We start from the raw sequence: 20,951 nt of genomic DNA on the forward strand, positions 1-20,951 counted from the left end.
ACCACAGCTCCAGCCCCAGGCCCTTTAAATCCTGATTTAAAGTGCCTGGGGATTTAAAGGCCCCGCCTCTTCCAGTAGAGGCCCCTCCTAAGGACTCTGGAGTACTGGTAAGTCCTTTAAGTTACTTTCACCCCTGGATGCTGGGGTCTGCCAGAGCACGTTGGCAGCATCGAGAAGGGCCTCATTGATAGGGAGGGCTATTTTTGAGGAGAAGGATGTGTGCAGGATGTCAAGCAGCTTATTTTGTTGGTCCTTTACTTCCTCCAAAGGAACGCGAGGGAGTCTGCAATCCTGCAAAATCACTCCTGGAAATGTTTGAAGTCGTCAGCTGTAGTAGGGGGTGGAGGCATGCTCTCCTCTTCTTCTCCTGATGAGGCTAAATGGAGTGGTGGTGGAATTTTCTCCTCGTTCTTCCTCCTCATCCACCATAAGGAAAGGCTCAGCCTCTGGTGGTCAAGAGATCAATGGAGAAGGTGAAGGTGGAGGCCTCTGATTTTGGTCTTTGGCAGGCTTCTGTGCTCTGTACGTGGCCCAAGGATCTCAACATGGCCAATGCTGAGGGAGTTGCATGTGGGGCTGCATAGAGGGTGGTCCATACCAGGGCTCTTGTCCAATGGTGGGTTGTGGGTAGGATGTAGAGAGGAGGAATTTGAGCCTGTCTCAAGTGTGAGGATGGGATGGAGTACTCCTCTTCCTCCTCTGCAACACTAGGGAACAGAGGTGTCATCCTTGGAGGGGAAAGGTTGGAGCGATGAGATGTCTGGCAAAGAGGATGGAAGTGGAGGGATGTCATGTCTGAGAAGTGGTGACTCAGACACATCAGAGACAGATACGTCTTTGGGGTATCTAAACTCTTGGGGAGGAAGAAAGAGCATCATTGTCACTGGCACATATATCAGTGCCGAGGGAGAGGTACATTCTCCTGAGCAGCCAGCAGAAGAAGTTGAAGACTTGTTTGGTGTCAAGGGCTTGCTCAGTGTGGCAGACTTGTTCAGTGCCAAGGGCTTGCTCAGTGTGGAAGACCTGCTTGGTTCCGAGGGCTTGCTCAGTGAGGCAGATTTGTTCAGTGCCAAGGGCTTGCTCAGTGCGGCAGACCTGCTCAGTGCCAAGGGCTTGCTCAATACCAAAAAGGACATCAGCAGCAGTAGGGTTATCACTACCAGCGATTTAGTTGGTACCACACTGCTTCAAGTAGGTCTGATTGGCACAGTTGGCACCAGTTTCAAAGGTCTTGTGTCTCGGTCTCTAACACTGAGAGATGGTACCGCGGGCTGGAGACCTGGTTAGGGTCTTTAGACTTTTGGTGAGCACTGGTAACGGAGGTACTCAGATGGGCCCTGGAGCTATGTCCCATCTCTGAGGATGTCGAGGCAACCAGCCTTGCAGGGGATGGCGTTCCAGCAGGCGGTCTCTCAGCAGGTGATGAGGGAGCCTGTTTTTCTTCCGTCAGAGCGAGGAAGAGAAGACTTCTTTTTAAAGGATGAGGCAAATGAAAGTCAGTAGATGACCCAGTGGAGTGTGAGGGCCATGGAGGGGTAGTGTCCGGGCCAGGGTCCGATGGTGGATGCAGTGATTTCTCCAGGAGGAGAAGTCGCAACCAACTGTCCCGGTCTTTTCTGGCCCTGGCAGTGAGGTCATGGCAATGAGCACACTTTTGTAGGATGTGTCCTTCCCCCAGGCAGTGAATGCACTGTGGGTGACCGTCCATTACCAGGAAGACAATCCGGCAAGTTACACACCTCTTAAACCTAAGAGAGCCAGGCATAAGGGTGAGGAAAAAGCTCCCCAGTGGGGAAGGGCAGGAGTCAGGGGGGAAAAAAACAAAATATAAACTAACTAATGAGGAGGTTAGAATGCATAAAAGCAAAAAAATTATATATATATATATACACACACACACACATATAGACTAAACTAACAGGTAAGGTGCTATCTAACATGTCAAAAAGGACAAGTAGGCTTTGCTGCAGGTTCTGTCTCAGACCAAAGGTGGTAGAAAAGGAACTGGGGGGTGGTTGGACTGTGCAGCACTGTATATACAGAGTGCTGCACACTATGCAAGACAGGGAAGGTAGGCATTTGCAGTCCAACAGGCATATCTGATGAAGATCTCCGATCCCAGGCACAGGGGGCACTGCCGCACCTACAGTGGAGCACCCATAGGGACATCACTCAAAGAAGAACCTCCCCTTTAAATTTAAAAGCTATTGAAGTTGCAGTTTTCTGCTTTAAAATCCATCCCTGGATTATCTGTTTCATTTTCCTGCACGTCCTAATCATTTAATTCATAACGAATTCATCTTTAACTCATGACTAATTTAAGAAAAAGTAAGAGAAATGTAATTCTAAAAGAAAAAAAAAAGGAGGCACCAAATCTCAGCAGCCATTCTAACAGTATCAGTAGAACAGTGTGGGATGGATATACTGAATGCTGGATTATAAGAAGTCAAAGACTTTAAAACTAAAAACTGTATAGAAAGAATGTAATCAGACATTTGTTTGTTGTCTAATGGGCCAAGACCAGTATATTCTAATATTGATAAATTCTGGGGGCCTGATACAGAAGTATTAAAGTCAACAGAAAGACCCCTAGGTGCTATATGAACAACAATGAAATCATTCAACGTTTTGCATGAAATAGATGTTCTTACTTTCCATGGGCAATGCATAAGTTCATCAGATAGGTATATCTGACTGTATCCATCGTTGGGACTATGAGGTCTTGAATCTTAACATTTTTATCATCACTATATTTAATGCTTTTAATGGCTTCATTCCAATGCACCCAGCGTCCTTTGCCTTTCAACTAAGAAGAAATACAGATTTCAATTACAGTGGAAACTACAGTGCTGACATAATATGTTCAAAAGGTTTTCTTAAGCACTTCATTCTTTTACAAGTTAATGTAATATTAAATATTTCAGGTGCTTATATATTTATTTTTCTCATTGCACAAGTGATGATGAAACTTTAAAAGGAATGGAGGATCATTTTAGAAATGAAAGTTCAGATCTCCTTCATTCCTCTACCTCTCCAGGACTCTGTTATCCAGGAAAATACTTACATATGTGCTTAACTTTAAGCATATGCATAGTTCAATTGAAGACAACAGGTCTATGAACATGCTTAAATTTTAAGCATGTGCTTTCCTCTGTATGAAACTCAAAAACTCCAAGGACCTCAGCTGCAGCTGAACTGAAATGCAGCACAGTCTAGACAGGCCTTATGTAGACTGGGTAGACATTTACTAAAAAGCTCTGTTTAGAAAGTCAGTGCATTAATTCTTTTTAAAGGAAAAACTGATTATTAAATAAAATAAATTTATTGTCAACCAATAGTTGTTCATTTACTCCATTAAGGGCCCAATCCTGTTCCCATTAAAGCCAGTCTATCCTGCTCCCAAAGGATTCTAAGAAGCTAACATTTCCACCTAGCTGCTTTCTTCTCTTAGATTTTAAAGATCGAGGGTATGGCTACACTTGGAAATGTTAATGTTGCAGCCTGAGTTACAGCTGTGGTCGTACAGCTGTATAGGAACAGCGCTGCAGTTGGTGAGGCCAGACTGGACAGCTACCAGCCGCTGCATGTGGCCATATTGCAGCATTTGCGCGCTGTTGGTGATGGTGCATTGTGGGCACTACTCCCAGCGTTCAAGTGCTGCAACGTGCTTTTCAAAAGAGGGAGTGGGGTGAGTGTCGACAGGGCGTCGGGAGACAGAGAGAGCGGATTTTTGGAGGCAGACACTTGGTGCCAGCTCCCTGCTTGCAATTGGCATTTCCCCCACCCCTCTCTCAATCACCTTAAATTCAAAAGGCTGTCAGACCAGACTAAGCAACTTCTCCGAGTGAGCTCCCCCCGCCCCGTGCTGTTTGTCTCTCTCAAGCAAACACGCTGTGAAACATTCCACAGTCCTCGCTCGTCGCTGCTGGAGCAAAGAGCAGACGTGTTTGGTAGCTCCGGGGGAGTAACTCGGTTTGTTGTTAGACAGAATTCTGGGATACTCTTAATACCTGGAGGCAATAACAGCACTGGGGAGAGTGTCCACACCTGAATGGAGCAAGCGGCTGCATCACCAGCACTGGGATTCCTACAATCCAGCAACAGGCATACCAGCCAGCCGCTGCAGCCAGGAGTTAGCAGGCTGGCTGAGCTTTGTAAGTGTGGACACTCGAGTAAGTTGCAGCGCTGGAACCCCTCACCACGCGCTTGCAACTGCCAAGTGTAGCCAGCCACCTATAACTACTCTAAAATGAGCAATCAGTAAATCTCATACTCATACATATAGTCAGTGACAGCTCTTCTCATCAAGGACAGTCCATTATCCCACAGCTGCTGGCACTGGAGAGCCTCAGACTTCCTGCAGAATATCCCTCTAATAGATATCAAAAAAGGATGTGGCTGTCACTGTCACAAGTTGTCCACCAATCGGACCAAACCATGGAGAAAGCAAAGCAAGCCTGTGATACAAGGAGATAAACACTTTACCATTCATAAATGATAACTACTGTATGTCTGATCAACACAAAAACTACAGAATACTATTGTTGAAAAGTGCTAATGGGTGGCCATCATGTGGGTCTTTGCGCCTAAGACAGTACAAATCTAGTAAGGATAAGTCTCTTCTTTCAGGTTCAGCGAAGAAGCAATTAGCCCGTTTTGTGGTAGTGAGACAGCCTGGAAACAATGAGGATGACCAAATGAGGGCACTGAGCCATGTGTACTGAGGGATCTCCTTGATTGCAAAGACTAGGACTAGAGTTTTGTTTTTGGGCATAGGGTTATGTGTCTGTTTTAGAGGAGAAAGCCAGAGAAGAACCACACTTATCCACCGTGGCATCTAAGTACTGATGTGACTGAAAGAACAGAGACGGAGGTACGTACACTACAGGATTATTCCAATTTACATAAACCGTTTGTAAACAGATTGTATAAAGTCAGTGACCGCAGCCAACACTAGGCACATTATTCCGGCGGTGGCGTCCATGGTCCAAGGCTAGATCGATTTCTGAGTGTGCACCAGGTACATATCCTAGCATCCCAACCCACCAATCTCCAAAAACCCGCCCAATTTGGGTGTACCCGATTCCTAGTCGCGCTCCCCGCTGGATGCGTGAATCCCAATGCCTGATAGGGCAAAAAATCATTGTCGCGCGGTGGTTCTGGGTACAGCCTCACCTCCCTCCTTGGAAGCACAGACAACTGTTTCGGTGCCCTTTTTTCCTGGAACTGTGCAACGCATTAGCACGGCAAGCATGGACCCTGCTCAGTCAATACTGCATTGTGGCGTTGTAAACACTCACGCATTCTGGTGCAGTCTAATGCGAACCAGATGCTATGAACCAAATCTGCAAAGCCAAGTGAGGAGGGAGGAGGCAGCTACGGCAGCGTGGGAAACGAGAGTGATGAGGACATGGACACAGAATTCTCTCAAACCGCGGGCCCCTGCGCTTTGGAGATCCTGCTGGTAATGGGCAGGTTCTACCCATTGAACGCTGATTTTGGGCCGGGAAACAAGCACAGACTGGTGGGAACCGCATAGTTTTGCAGGTGTGGGACAATTCGCAGTGGCTGCGAAACTTTCGCATTGCATGCGTAAGGCACTTTCTTTGGAACTTTGTGACTTGCTTTCCCCTGCCCTGAAAAAGCCATAATACCAGGATGAGAGCAGCCCTCACAGTGGAGAAGCGAGTGGCAATAGCCCTCGGAAGCTTGCAACTGCCAGACAGCTACCGGTCAGTCGGGAATCAATTTGGAGTGGGAAAATCTACTGTGGGGGCTGCTGTGATGCAAGTAACCAAAGCAATCATTAAGCTGCTGCTACGAAAGGTTGTGACTCTGGGAACGTGCAGGTGATAGTGGAATGGCTTTGCTGCAATGGATTCCCTAACTGTGGGGGGGCACAATAGATGGAACCCATATCCCTGTCTTGGCACCAGAGCACCAGGGCACCCAGTACGTAAACACAAACGGGTACTTTTTCAATGGTGCTGCAAGCACTGGTGGATCACAAGGGACGTTTCACCAAGCATCCACGTGGGATGGCCAGGAAGGGTTTTCATGACGCCGCTGTCTTCAGGAACACTACTCTGTTTAAACGGCTGCAGCAAGGGAATTACTTCCCAGACCAGAAAATAACAGTTGGGGATGTTGAAATGCCTGTAGTTATCCTGGGGACCCAGCCTACCCCTTGATGCCATGGCTCATGAAGCCATACACAGGCAGCCTGGAACAGTGGTCAGGAGCTGTTCAACTACAGGCTGAGCAAGTGCAGAATGGTGGTAGAATGTGCATTTGGCGTTAAAGGCGCGCTGGTGCACATTACTGACTCGCTCAGACCTCAGCCAAACCAATGTCCCCATTGTTATTGCTGCTTGCTGTGTGCTCCACAATCATTCTGTGAGAGTAAGGGGGAGACCTTTATGGCGGGGTGGGAGGCTGAGGCAAATCACCTGGTCGCTGATTACGTGCAGCCAGACACCAGGGCGATAGAAGAGCACACCAGAAGCAGTGCGCATCAGAGAAGCTTGAAAAGTTTTCATTCACGGCCAGGGTACGGTGTGGACTGTTGTGTGTTGTGTTTCCCTTGATGAACCGCCCCCCCTTGATTGACTCATTCCCTGTAAGCAACCCACCCTCCCTTCGATTACAGCTTGCTTAAGGAAATAAAGTCCACTATCGTTTAAAAGTCATGTATTCTTTATTAAAAAGTCATTATAAAAAGAGGAGAGAACTGACAAGGTATCCTCGGTGTGGTTTTGGGAGGAGGATAGGAGGGAAGGAAAAGGCCACTAAAAACATTTCAATGTAATGACAGCCTTTTGGTTGGGCTGTCCTCGGGGTGGAGTGGGCGGGTGCACAAAGCCTTCCCCCATGCATTCTACATGTCTGGGTGAGGAAGACTATGGAACATGGTGAGTGGTGAGGGTGGTTACACAGGGGCTGCAGCGGCACTCTGTGACCCCTGCTGCTCGTTCCTGAAGCTCCACCAGATGTCAGAGGATATCAGTTTTGATCACGCAGCAGCCCCAGTGTTGCATCCCGCCACCAGCTGATCTTCCTGCCTACACCTCTGATCTTCCTGCCACGCTCTCACCAAGCGTCTCCCTCCATCTGGAGTGTCCCTCCTATCCTCACGTTGGTGCCCCTCCTGTCCTCACGTTCACTGGCATCTTTCCTGTAACTTTGATACCATGTCCTTCCACTCATTCAGATGAGCTCTTTTCATTGCAGGTTTTCCATGATTTCCACGAACATTTCGTCTCATGTCTTCTTTTTCCTCCGCCTTATCTGAGATAGCCTTCAGGATGGAGTAGGGAGGACTTGAAAAATGTGCAGCTGCATGAGGGAGGGAAAAAAGGGAGAGAAGTATTAAAAAGATACATTTACAGAACAATGGTTATACTCTTTCACAGACAACACTATCACCTTACATTAAGCACATGTGATTTCACTATCAAGGGTCGCTTTTGCATCTTAATATTGAGTGCCTGCTGCTCTGGGTGTTTCAGATCTTCCAGACAGCAGGTCTGGGCTCCAAAATTCAGCTTGCATGCGGCATGGTAAGCCATTTCTTTCGGCTTCTGCAGCTCATATGACACATGTGCCCTCTCTTCCAAATACCAAGACAATCCGCGTTCATGTGATGCTTCTTTCTGTTAAATGCAGGCAGCAGAAGCTACCCCCGCTCAATTCTTGTGGATGACGCTTTACCCCTCCCCACCCATGGCTGGATCATGGAAGATCACTGCTATGCACCGTCCCCACCCCACCACGTGGCTGTACTTCAGGGTAAGATCCTGATAGCCAAAATGCAAAAAAGTCAGCGCTATGCCTTCCCCCACTTGGCTACGTGGCAAGGAAGGATTTCTTTAAGCAACAGGCAAACAGCCCACGTAGGAAGCCATACCGTCCTACTTAAATTCCTGATTTCCAACCGGTTAACCATGAATGATTCATCCCTGAAGGATAACACAGCGAGATAAGAACGGATTGTTTCTTTGAATGCCGCATCCACTGGGAATCCGCACTCTATGCTTTCATGAAAGATACCGATTACTTGCTACATGCGGCCGTGGTAAAGTGTTACCATGGTGGAAATCGGAATAAGGCTTCCTTGCCCAGAAATCTTCTGCAAGGCTTTTAGATACCCAGGTAGCCACTCATGGAGATGTCTGGAGGATTTCCGCCCCATCCCAGACATTGTTCACGTCAAACATTTCCATAACTGTACTGGCCTGCTGAATGCATCCCAAGTCCTGCAGGGCCAAGATCAATCATTAAAAAACACTTGCTTTTAAACCATGTTTATATTTACAAATGTACACTCACCAGAGGTCGTTCCATGCTCACTGTCTGGGCTCAGTGCTTGGGAGGGTGGGAGGAATTACGCTGGGTCGAGAAAAAGCTCCTGGCTGTGGGACTAAGGAGTGCTCAGTGCTTTCTGAAGCTCGTCCTACTCTTCTTCCTCCTCTATCTTCCCGCCACAGAATCCTCAGGCTTGCTGAGATTACCCATACCCCACCTAGGAAGCAGGGCATCAGGGGTGGGGTAGTGGTGGGGCCCCCCCAGAGTATTGCATGCAGCTACGCGTAGAAGCGGCATGTTTTCGGGTCCTGCACTGACCTTCCGTTTGCTTCCTTTGGTTTTTCTGTAGGCTGTCTGAACTCCTTACTTTCTACTCTGCCTGCTAACTGAGTCCCCCTGGTGTGGCTTTCCTCCATCATATCTGGAAATTTTTTTAAATTATTTTTTTCATTTGTTTTGGAATGGAAGTTCTGTTAGCACCGAATCCTTTCCTCACTATAGCGATAGATCAATACCTCCCATGCATGCGGTCCTGCTGGAGCTCTTTTCGATGCTCGGAGACTGCATTGTTACCTGTGCTGATGCCCTCTGCGTGGTCACCTTGCTGATCAGAGCTCACGCTGGCCAAACAGGAAATGCAAATTCAAAAGTTCGCGAGAGGCTTTTCCTGTCTACCTGCCAGTGAATCAGAAGCTGAGACGCTGGTTCAGAGTGGTCACAAATGGTGCAGCTGTGGGATAAAACCGCCGGAGGCTAATACGGTCGATGCGGACATACTAACCCTAATCCGATATGGTAATACCGATTTTAGCGCTACTCCTCTCGTCGGGGAGGAGTACAGAAACCATTTTAAAGACCCCTTTATATCAATATAAAGGACCTCGTTGCGTGGACGGGTACAGTGTTAAATTGGTTTAATGCTGCTAAAATCGGTTTAAACGCGTAGTGTAAACCAGGCCAGAGATTCTTCAACACAGAATTCACTACATTCTACTGCACAAATAAAACATGATATCAAATCCCTGATGACTTTATATGAATATGTGATGCTGTAAATAGTCTCAAGAGTGAAATTCACTCCCCCTACATAAAGCTTGAGTAGTCAGGCTCTATATAAGTGAAGTGCAGGATTTGAAATGTACTCCTCTATCAAGCCAGGGCCAGGGCTCAGTGCTGTCCCACAGGAACAACAGACACAACCCTTCATGTTAATTGTGTGGGGCACAACATAGGTGTGGATCCATGACCCCACCCACAGCCCACTCACACAGCCCATCTCCTTAGTGAGCTTCTGAACTGGCCCTGCATGGGCCAGTCTTGAGGCTACTCCACAACATGGTCACTCATCTAGCAGACCCCAGCAGAGCCCTTATGTGGGCTTAGTTTTTAAGCACTTTGTGGTGCCCCTTGCACCAGGGATTAATTTCATGTATGGATTCTACTAAGACCATAAGACAGTAAAGCAAAGCATAAGCAGTTTGTAAATAGCTGCAGATCCCAAGCATCATTTCAGACTGATATTCATTTTGGAGCTCTCTATTCATGTCAATCTCTAAAGAACATTTTAAGATTAATATATGCCTCAGAAATTGCTTTTCTCATACTAGGAAACTTCTGTACAACCTGACAAATGCATTGCTATCACGTGCACATCATTCTTTACCCAACATGTGATCATGCACCTGCCTTTAGCTAGCTGCTTGGTTTTAAAACACGAGTTAGTTAAAACAAAATGTTCTAAATTAATTGACAACAGCTAGGAAAATGGTTGAAATATATCTGTCTAGGTACTTATAAATCCCTTATCACTGTAGTGTTTGAGCACCTCCCAAGTTTTAGAAAAGTAGCAACAAAACAGTCTCTCAACTCTCTTCTTTCACCTTGTCATAAACAGATAACTAAGAGTTAATGTTTCTTTCACCTGGAAAGGGTTAACAAATAACACCTGACCAGAAGACCAATCAGGAAACAAGATACTTTCAAATCTCAAGGGAGGGAAACCTTTGTTTGTGGTTTTTGGGTTTTGCTTTGTTCTTTTTGGTTTTTGAGAGTGACCACACGTACCTACAGGCTCTTTAATCTTTTAGTTCAATTTTGTAAGTACAAACGTAGAAAGGCGGGTATAGTTTTTTTAATTGGTTTTTTTTTATTTGCATGTGTATTTGCTGGAAGTGTGTTAAATTGTATTTCTGTTGGAGATAGCTTTTTCTCCAGTTTTTATAAGCTGAAAAACCCTGTAATATTACATCTTGGAATTACAGAGATTTCTTATTTTTTTCTTTCTTTTATTAAAAACTTCCTTTTAAAGATCTGTTTGATTTTTTCCCCAGTTGGGAACCCTGCTCTCTGTTTGTCTCTGTCTCTCTCTCCGGGAGAAGGGAGGGGGAAAGAGTGAATCCCTTTGTCTAGTTCACGGAGCTTGAAACTGTATTGCCTCTGGGTGAGGTGGAAAGCCTCTGGTTTAAGATTCAAGGAGTTTGAATCACAGTATCTTCCAGGGTAACCCAGGGAGGGAAAGCCTGGATAGGCACTAGTGAGGGAAAGAGTTTATTTCCTGTGTTAAGATCCAGGGGGTCTGGATCTGGGGGTCCCAGGAACGAAGGTTTTGGGGAGACCAGAGTTTATCGGGCACTCAGAGTCCTGATTGGTGGCAGCGTATCAGATCTAAGCTGGTAATTAAGCTTAGAGGATTTCATGCTAGTACCTCATTTTTTGGACTCTAAGGTTCAAATTGAGGAAGTATACTATGACACACCTACCAAGTTAAAGTGAACTTGAATAGTTAGCAGAAGTGTGTGTGTGTGCGCAAACGAAGTGTATGGATGTGTATGCTTGCCCATGTGTGTGATGCACTTATTGCAGGAAAGCCAAGATGAAGAGATTAATTTTGCAAGAGACCTGTTACCAATTATTTGTTTTTTTTCCTTATTAAAATACATCCAGTAAAAGACCAACCATAATCCACGTGCGGATGTTTTTGTTGGTAGGATCCTGTTGCACAGTTTGACAAAGTAACATTTCAAAAAGTCGACTGAGAGACACTACAGCATTGCTGTTGCTTGTGGGAACCAGCTCCTACAAGATACAAAGAATGGAAAATGATTGATATCACAGTATTAAATACTTCTCACAAATCTTACTATATCTTTTGGAAAAACAATTAAATTATATATTGGCTCTAAACAAAAGACTTAGGGGCAAGTGTTTTTCTTTTAGTTTCAAAATCCTTTCCCCTTGTCCTGTCCCTGAAAAGCCACCCTCTTAATCTATAATATTGATTATGACAATAATGCATCTTTTAAAAAATTAGACACAATTAATACAATCATATAGGTGCAGCATGAGGAGCACCATTTATTGTATGGCATGTTGGGAATCACATAAAATGCGTTCCCTAACATAAAACAATCCTCTTCCCTCCCCTCAAACTTCTGTGAGATTACTTTTCACTCATTACGATAATGGTTAGCTTTTAAATATCTTTTACCTACAATTTCACCTAATATTCTTGGTCAAGTTTTCCAAATTGGGGCAAAGTAATTGCCCTCTCAAAATCAGATGTGTCTGCTGCATATGCAAAAATCTGCCACGGCCATCGCTGAGTATTCTGTCACAGGACACAGAGAGTGGACTGGAAACATCAACATAATAATTGTGGTCGAAATAAAAACAAAAAATACCTTGCACTGTTGTTTACGAAATCTTAAAGCTGGTGGTATTAACCAGTTAAAAAGTTCTTGCAGAAGATCTTGCTGTTCCTTTTGCCTCAGGGGTTCAGGTAAGCTGTTCAACCAAGAGGTTACAAGAGGCATCCAGCCTAGCTGTAATGGCTCCAAATAAATCATGCCACAACGACTGACTGTAGCTGGCTAAAGAAGAATAGTAAATTCACTTTTAAGACCACGCCCATGCATCATTATATATTGTATGATTGTGTAATTATGGATTACATTTTAAACTTACTGAAGCCTGGGAAAGGTCCATTGTTTCAAAGATCAGACTCATCTGAGGAGACATCTGGATGATTTCCCCACTCATCAAACAAAGCTAAATATGAAGAAGAGTTAATTTAATAACCATGGTTATGAATATTAGCAAAATCTTATATAATAACAATCTGTTTCACTTGTATATTAATATGTTTCTATCTTTGGATGATCTCCATATCGAAATGAGTGAAGTTTACAATAGTAAATGGGAAAGACAAGCAATTACCTATTGCAACATACAACAATAATTTGAAATAGTAACCAATTTCTATTCTCTTTGGGCCAAATTCTGTGCTTTTGCCACTCACATCATTTGTCTATTAATTGAGGAAATAGAAATTGTAGCTGTATTACAGGACTCAACTGATCTTTCAGACCCTGCTAGAAGAGGAAATCACAGGTAAAGGACTAATAAAAATCACAGACCTGATTTTTCTCACTTACACACCTCTACCCCGATATAACGCTGTCATCAGGAGCCAAAAAATCTTACCGCATTATAGGTGAAACCGCATTATATCGAATTTGCTTTGATCCACTGGAGTACACAGCCCCACCCCCCCGGAGCGCTGCTTTACCATGTTATATCCAAATTTGTGTAATATCGAGTCGTATTATATCAGGGTAGAGGTGTACCAGCTTTACACTAATTAATATATTGACTTCAGTAGAGTTACTTCTTATTTATACTGGTGTGAGAAGTGAATCAGACCCATTGCCCTTCCTGTAAGCATCACAAAACTATTGAAGCTTTTTACATATTTATTTTTCAACAAGAAAAATATGGATGAAAATGTTTATAAACTAGAAGAAAAAGACGGTTACTCACCTTTGTAACTGTTGTTCTTCAAGATGTGTTGCTCATATCCATTCCAGTAGGTGTGCGCACGCCGCGTGGACGTTCGTCGGAGACTTTTACCCTAGCATAGCACACTCGGTGGGCGGCTAGGTTGCCCCCTGGATGGCCCGCTATGGCGCCTGATATCATAACCGCTCGCGGCCCGACGGCATCCTCGTCCTTCTTGCTGGCTACTCTGACAAGGGGAAAGAGGCGGGTGTGGAATGGATATGAGCAACAACATCTCGAAGAACAACAACAGTTACAAAGGTGAGTAACCGTCTTTACTTCTTTGAGTGCTTGCTCATATCATCCAGTAGGTGATCTCCAAGCCTTACCTAGGGCGATGGCGGTCGGAGTGAAAAGTTGCGGCAAGTGAAGAACCGGCTGAGCAGAACGGCGCAATCGTCTCTAGATTGCTCAACAGCGCGTAGTGCGATGTAAAGGTAGCCGCCCGACATATGTCCTGGATGGGACCTGGCCAGAAAGTGGCAGACGAGGTTTTGAGCCTGAGTAGAATGGGCGTGGAGCCGGCCAATTGGATGTGAGCTAAGTCATAGCACGTCCGGATACAGGACGTCACCCATGATGAAATCCGCTGGGAATTACAGGAGACCTTCTCATACGCTCCGACTGCTATGAAAGAACTGGGCGAGTGTCTGAAGGCTTTAGTCCTGCTGATGTAGAATGCAAGAGCCGGCGGACATCGCAGGTGTGTAGCTGCTGGTCCCGGCGGATGCGTGTGGCTTCGGGAAAGAAGCCCAGTAGAAAAATGTCTTGAGTTAATATGAAAGACAGAGACCACCTCGGAAGGAAGGCTGGGTGTGCGTCTAGCTGCACTTATCTTTGTGAAAGATGCTGTAAGGTGTCTACCCACCCAACGCACGGAGCTCAGATACCGGTCTGGCGCAGGTGATAGCTACCAGGAAGCCGTCTTCCATGACAGGTAGAGTAATGAGCAGGTGGCTAACAGCTCAAAAGGGGGGGCCATGAGTCTAGACAGCACCAGGTGAGATCCATGTAGGGGAAGGAGCTTAACCGGAGGGTAAAGTCTCTCACTCCTTAAGGAATCTGGACAAACTATTGGGTGAGAAAAGGGAAGTGCCGGACTCTCCAGGATGGAAGGTGGAGATTGTCGGCCAGGTGGACCCTAATAGAAGAGAGGGCTCGCTTGGCAGTTGAGATACAACAAATAGTCCACGACAACAGAGACTGGAACGCGTTAGGACCAGGGAACGCTGCGTACCCAGTAAGAGAACCGTTCACTTAGCGAGATAGTCGCCCGCGTAGAGGGTTTCCTACTACCCAAAAGGACCTGCGAAGACCTGGCTGGAGCACTGGCGCTCAGACTCATTTAACCCAGAATCAGAAGCACGCCGTCAAGGTGCAGGACGGAAGGTCGGGTGCGAAGCCTGCCGCAGACTCAGCGTTATAAGGTCCGGTAGAGGGGCAGCGGGTATCAGAGTCGGCTAGGGACAGGTCGAGCACAATGGAGTAACCAATGCGCTCGACCTTGCGGACGTGATCAGGATTAGCTGGCCTTGGTCCTGTGGTAGCTTGAGTCAGGACCTGTGGACTAAGGGAAGGGTGGAAAAAGGCATAAGGAGACACCTTTCCAGGGAATGAGGAAGTGTCCGAAGAGAGCCCAGGGAGCGACCTGCAGGAGCAGAAACCTGACAACTTCTGTTCTCGTTGAGAGGCGACTAGGTCTATTGGGAAACCCACTTCCGGAAGCTGCAGAGAGAGGCAGGATGTCCGTGACGGATGGACGCATTCGTGCTGTCAGAGACGGACCGGCTCAGCGGTCCGTAGAGGCCGTTCCGACCCGGAGGAAGGGAGCTATCAAGTCTATTGACTGGCTATACAAAAGTCCCACTTGCATTTGCCTCTTGGCCAAAGGGAGACGATCGTGTCGCTCCTGTTTGGTTTTATGTGAATACTATGGCGTTGTGGGTTGTCCATGAAAATGGCACACTAGCCCCTGAGGCTGCTGCGAAAGGCCTGCACGCCTATCCGGACCGCCCTTAGCCAGGGCGACATGTGATGTGGAAGGCTGGAGTTCCGGCCAAGGACCCAAAGACCTTTGGTAAGGATGGGCCAGGTGTGGGGGTTCCGGGGTGTGTACCGAGCAGGGCCAGAGCGGAAGCGTTCGTCGTTAAGGACAGCGAGGGTTGAGGTGGATGGAGACGCGACCGGCACACACCAGGGTGGGGTTCCAACCACCAGTTGAGGGATCCCAGCACGTGCGACGGTATTGTGATTATCATGTCCAGGCATCCCTGCGTGGCCGATAGACCAAGGCGAGCCAGACTTGCAGAGGGCGCGTATGCGTAGTCTCGCGTGCTTTGTCACGAAAGTGCATGCAGCCATGTGACCAAGGAGAGCGAGGGCGGTGTGCGGACAGAGGTTGTGGGAAGGCTTGGAGCCCTGAACGAGAGAAACTATAGATCGGAACCTCTGAGGAGGCAAGCTGGCTGTTGCTCGATTGGAGTCCAGCAGCGACCTATGAATTCTATTTTCTGCGTAGGAAGCAGGATTGGATTTGTCTAGATTGATGATTAAACCTAGATGGGAGAACAGATCTTTGATGAACTCTACATGCGGCGTCAACCTGAGCCTCGAAAGCCCCCTCGAATCAGCCAGTCGTCGAGGTATGGAAGACATCAATGCGACGACGACGGAGGTAGGCGGCGACTACCGCCATACACTTTGTAAAAACTCGAGGGGCCGAGGAGAGGCTGAAGGAAGAACCGCAAATTGATAGTGATGACGATTCACCACGAAGCGAAGAAACCTCCTGTGCGGTGGGTAAATCGCGATTGAAAATATGCGTCCCTCATGTCGAGAGCAGCGTACCAATCTCCGGGATCGAGGGAAGGAATGATGTTTCCCAGGGACACCATGCGGAACTTGAGCTTCTTGATGTACTTGTTCAGAGCTCGTAGGTCCAGGATGGGCCGGAGACCGCCTTTCGCCTTGGGAATTAGGAAGTATCTGGAATAGAACCCTCTGCCTCTTAAGTCCTCTGGAACCTCCTCTATGGCTCCCAATGCGAGGAGCTTCGAAACTTCCTGTAGGAGAGTTGCTCATGAGAGGGGGTCCCTGAAGAGGGACGAGGAGGAGGGTGGGAAGGCGGGGTCGAAATAAACTGAAGACGGTAGCCACATTCCACCGTGCTGAGGACCCAGCGGTCTGATGTTAGCTGGGACCAGGCAGGGAAAAAAGCAGCGAGGCGGTTGGCGAACTGAGTGGGATCCTGGGAGGAAATTGGTATGGTGCTCTCGAGCGCACCTTCAAAGTTAGGTTTTCGGTCCCGCCGGTGGTTTGGTGGGACCGGAGTTGTTACCCCCCTTGAGGCCAGACTGCGCCTACGAGAAGTCCCATGGGCTCTCCTCCTGGAGAAGTCCTGCTCGGTCGAGGTGGGGGTAGGACCGTTGGGGCTGGGAACGGAAGGACCGTCTCTGAGTCTGCGGCGTGTGCATTCCCAGCGAACGCATAATCACGCGATTGTCTTTCAGACTCTGGAGGCGAGGGTCTGTCTTCTGGGAGAAGAGACCCTGACAGTCAAAGGTAGGTCCTGTATTGTGTACTGCAGCTCAGGTGGCAGACCGGACGCTTGCAGCCACGAAATACGCCTCATAGCGACCCCTGAGGCAAGAGTTCTAGCCGCCGAGTCCGCGGCGTCCAACGAGGCCTGAAGGGAGTCCTTTGCGCAACCTTTTTCCCCTCCTCCAGGAGAGCTGAGAACTCTTGGTGGGAGTCCTGTGGGACAAGCTCTGCAAATTTCCCACTGCCTCCCAAGTGTTGAAATATTATAACGACTCAGGAGGGCCTGTTGATTCGCCGACCTGAACTGGAGACCTCCCGCAGAGTAGATTTTCCTGCCCAGCAGGTCCATATACGCCTGGCTCTCTGGATTTGGGCGCAGGAGCTTGCTGGCCATGTCGCTCTCGCTCGTTTATGGATTGGACTACCAACGAGCAAGGCGGAGGGTGGACATAAAGGTATTTCATACCCTTTTGACGGGACCATATATATTTCGCTCAACCCCTTTTGCTGTAGGAGGCACCGAAGCCGGGGTCTGCCAGATTGTATGGCTCGTGCCTGGATGGAACGAATGAAGGGGAGCGCCACCCTTGTTGGGCCTCCGCTGAGAGGATACTGACCACTGGTCATCCACCTCAGGAACTTCCTCCACAGGTAAGTTTATGTTCAAGCCACCCGGCGTAGGAGGTCCTGGTGAGACCTGAGGTCGATAGGGCGGCGGCCTGACAATAGCCGTTCCCGCCACAGCCTCTTCCGGGGAAGAAAGAGGACGAGACTCCAGGGACCAAAGGGTCTTGGAGAGACTCTTGGTCCTGTGGGGCATCCATGGCTTGCTCTGTTGGTCCGTGTCCTGGGCGGGAGGTTGCTCCATGCTCGCTGGAGGGTGGTCTGCTCGCCGTGGACTCCGGTCCTCTATGGTCGGAGAGAACAGAGTGGGCGGCGGATGGTGGCTACCTTGGCTCTGGTGGTAAGCCCACGGAGTCCAAAAGGGCCACTGATGAGGACCTTGATTGTCCGACTCTCCATAAGATGCCGTTGTCGGCATGAGAGGAGATGACGGATGGCTGGCGGGATGGCCACGGCGGGCGAGAGCGTGTGAGGAACGTCTCTGCAGGCAGTAGAATCGTCCCTGCGCGGTGCCGGGAGCGGTACCGGGAGTCCCGCCGGTGCTGTGAAGGCGACGGACCTACGAACCAGCCCGGTGCCGGAGGTCGACCGGTGCCTGAGAGCCGCCGTGCCGAGATCGGCTGCGTGACGTGCTGGGACGCGGTGCTGGCGTGCCGGTGCTGAACGTGACATGAACTGCCGGGAGCGGTGAGCCGGTGCATTGTGCCTGACAGCGACCAGGGACCTGCGAGCGGTCCGCGAGTACGACCGGTACCTTGATGGGGACTGGTACGGGACTGCGAGCGGCCAGCGCGGATCGAGAGCGATGACGAGACCGGTGAACGTCCTGTGCGGACCTGGAATGGAACGGAGTCCCACGGTGCGGGTGAAGAAGTCGGCACGAGAGCCGGCTTGCCAATAGATTGTGGGACCCGCACCGGCGGTGCTGGGGGTCGAGGCAGCTCGGGCTCCATCATCGCGATGAGGTCTCGTGCAGCTGAGAACGTCTCCGGGGTGGAAGGCACAATGAGCTCAACCGCGGCACGCGCCAGGGAGCCAATAGGCACCGGACTCGACGGCCCTTCCGAGGCCAGAATCAACGGTGCAACAGACCTTGAGGCCGCGGCAGGTGGAGTCGGTGCCGGGCGGTCTGGTTTGGTTAAGCGCTCTGACTGCGGTGTGGGAATAGCGGCCGCAGGAGGCTTACGCTTCTTGCTCCACGGAGAGAGCGAGCGGTGCCGACCAGAAGCTGGTGCCGGAGACTGGTGAGACGTCTTCTCTGAGGGCGTGTGGTGCGGTGCCGAGGAGGCGCTTGTTCCCAGTGCCGCGGACGGTGCCGAGGGCGGTGGAGTGAGCGCTGCCTCCATCAGCAACTGCTTCAGGTGAACGTCCCGCTCTTTCTTGGTTCGGGGCTTGAACGCCTTACAAATCTTGCACTTGTCCGTCAGGTGAGACTCGCCCAAACACTTGAGACAGGAATCGTGCGGGTCCCCTGTGGGCATCGGCTGACGGCAGGCCGCGCACGGTTTGAAGCCCGGTGATCCGGGCATGAGCCCGGTACCGGGGTAGGGGACGGGCTAACCCCTGATCCCTTCTAACTATCTACAAAGAAAAGAAAAAGTATACTAAGTGAAACTAACTATTAACTACTAACAGAATTTACTACATACAGAATTTACATAAAAATTGAGAGAATCGCTAGGGATGTGGAGAAACAGTTAAACTGCGCTCCACAGTTCCAACGACCGACACGGGCGGTAAGAAGGAACTGAGGAGCGGTCGGGCCGGCAGGGGTATATATCAGGCGCCATAGCGGCGCCACTCCAGGGGGCGCCCTGCCGGCCCACCGAGAGTTGCTAGGGTAAAAGTCTCTGATGAACGTGCACGCGGCGTGCGCATACCTACTGGAATGGATATGAGCAAGCACTCGAAGAAGAACTCATGCTTCAAACTGCAAAGTTTCAAGTTTTTCCAGGAAAACCCCATGACAATTATTTTCATGACAAGTGAAGTTGTCTAGGCACTGTTTCTGGACTGCTCATCAGTAATTAAAATGTTCAGTTCCTGAGACTCAGCACAACTATAGCAGCAGCACCAGCCACAGTTCCCAGCACTGCCACCTGCTAGGTCTACCCACCACTTAAAGCCGGTATCTTCCAGCACTGGATGGGAACAGGAGAGGATGGCAAGGGTCTAACTTGCACAATGTAGGACATAAGTCTGCCTCAGTCTGTGCTACTAACATACCACAGGGATAGCCTGATGTAGATACCACGAGACACCACACCAAAATAGTATAGGCTCACAAAGTGGCCTCTGATTTGGGTACCTAACTTGGGATACCTAGGGGCTGTTTTTCAGAGATGCTGTGCACTCACAACTCTAACTGAAGTCAGTGGGAGTTGTGAGTACACTGCAACTTTAAAAATCAGGCCCTGTGTGTCTGAAGTTGGGCATACAAAAATATAGACACTCACAACTGGAGACCGTTTTTGAAATTTTGGATTGTAATCTTCCAGAGAAGAAATATCATTAAACTTCAAGTACCTTTTTCTTTTAAATCCCATTTATAAATTTAGCATTTTTGTGACAAGATTAGAACATATGTTTGATTAAGAAATGTGATCAAATTAAATACCTTATTCTACGATATAAAACAACCAACCAACTAACAAAATCCCACAAACAACTCTCCTGACATATATCTCTCTCATAAAAACACAAGTTAATCACAAGCCTATTCAACTGGTTCCATTCTACCTCAGGTGCAGGTATAGCTACAAGTGCTGTTCTCTTTTATATGCAGAATTATGTTTCTTAAATGGCACAGCATTTTCTTTAGACATTTATAACACTTATGTTTTACCTTTTTGTTGTCATCCAGTACTGTGTTCATACTTTCTATCCACAGAGTATCAATAGGACCATCAAAAACTACCCATTTGCGTTCAGGTGTCTCAGCTAAAGCAAATTCTCGGAAAGTATTGGCAACAATACCATCTGTCCACTAGACCAGGAAAAAATGGAAATGAGCATTTTTAAAAATTCTAAATCTAAAGTCAATGGGAGTACTGACATGGTTATGTATTTTGGATCAGTGCTCTGTTTAGCTCATGTTAGTGAACAAAACAGAGAAGAACTAAGTAAAAACACTGAGAAGTGTTAAGAATTATTAGCTTAGTCGACTTACCACAGTGTCTACACCCTGCTGTGTCAATGGGAGATGCTCTCCTGTCGACTTACCTTATTCTTTTCAGGGAGCTAGAATACTGGAGTCAACGGGAGAGCACTCTGCCATCGACTTAGCAGGTCTTCACCAGACCCACGAAATTGACACTGCTGCATCAATTGCAGCAGTGCTGATCTACCGGTAAGTGTAGACATGGCTTCAGTTTCCCATCTGGAACAGAAACTGGTGACAAAAAAATCAGGTATTGTCTTAGTGTAATTTGTTTACAAAAATTACACAAGTCTTGTTTCCTCAAACAAGGGGTGGTAAAGAAGAGCACACAGGCAACTCTTGCAGAAAATTGAAATAAGGCACCTCTTCCCTGTTTCTAAAAGCAGCCACACTAATTCCTGGTGCCTCTTTATGGTGGGTATCTAGTGCAGGTACTCATCACAGAGGGGATACAATTTCCTGATAAACAGGAGGTGGAAGAAGATTT

General features: G+C 48.0%; 1 protein-coding gene across 1 annotated transcript in view; it reads right to left on the reverse strand.

The window, feature by feature from the left end:
* The window catches only part of DNAH12 (dynein axonemal heavy chain 12), a 178,206-nt gene that overhangs the window by 93,396 nt on the left and 63,859 nt on the right, over window positions 1-20,951 (reverse strand). The window contains 9 exon segments of the mRNA XM_075073319.1: window positions 2,652-2,806; window position 4,002; window positions 4,274-4,294; window positions 4,296-4,387; window positions 4,389-4,457; window positions 11,260-11,379; window positions 11,985-12,173; window positions 12,268-12,351; window positions 20,150-20,290. Coding sequence (XP_074929420.1) covers window positions 2,652-2,806; window position 4,002; window positions 4,274-4,294; window positions 4,296-4,387; window positions 4,389-4,457; window positions 11,260-11,379; window positions 11,985-12,173; window positions 12,268-12,351; window positions 20,150-20,290 — 872 coding nt within the window.

The sequence above is a fragment of the Chelonoidis abingdonii genome, chromosome 17, assembly GCF_003597395.2.
Source record: "Chelonoidis abingdonii isolate Lonesome George chromosome 17, CheloAbing_2.0, whole genome shotgun sequence".
NCBI lineage: Eukaryota > Metazoa > Chordata > Testudines > Testudinidae > Chelonoidis > Chelonoidis abingdonii.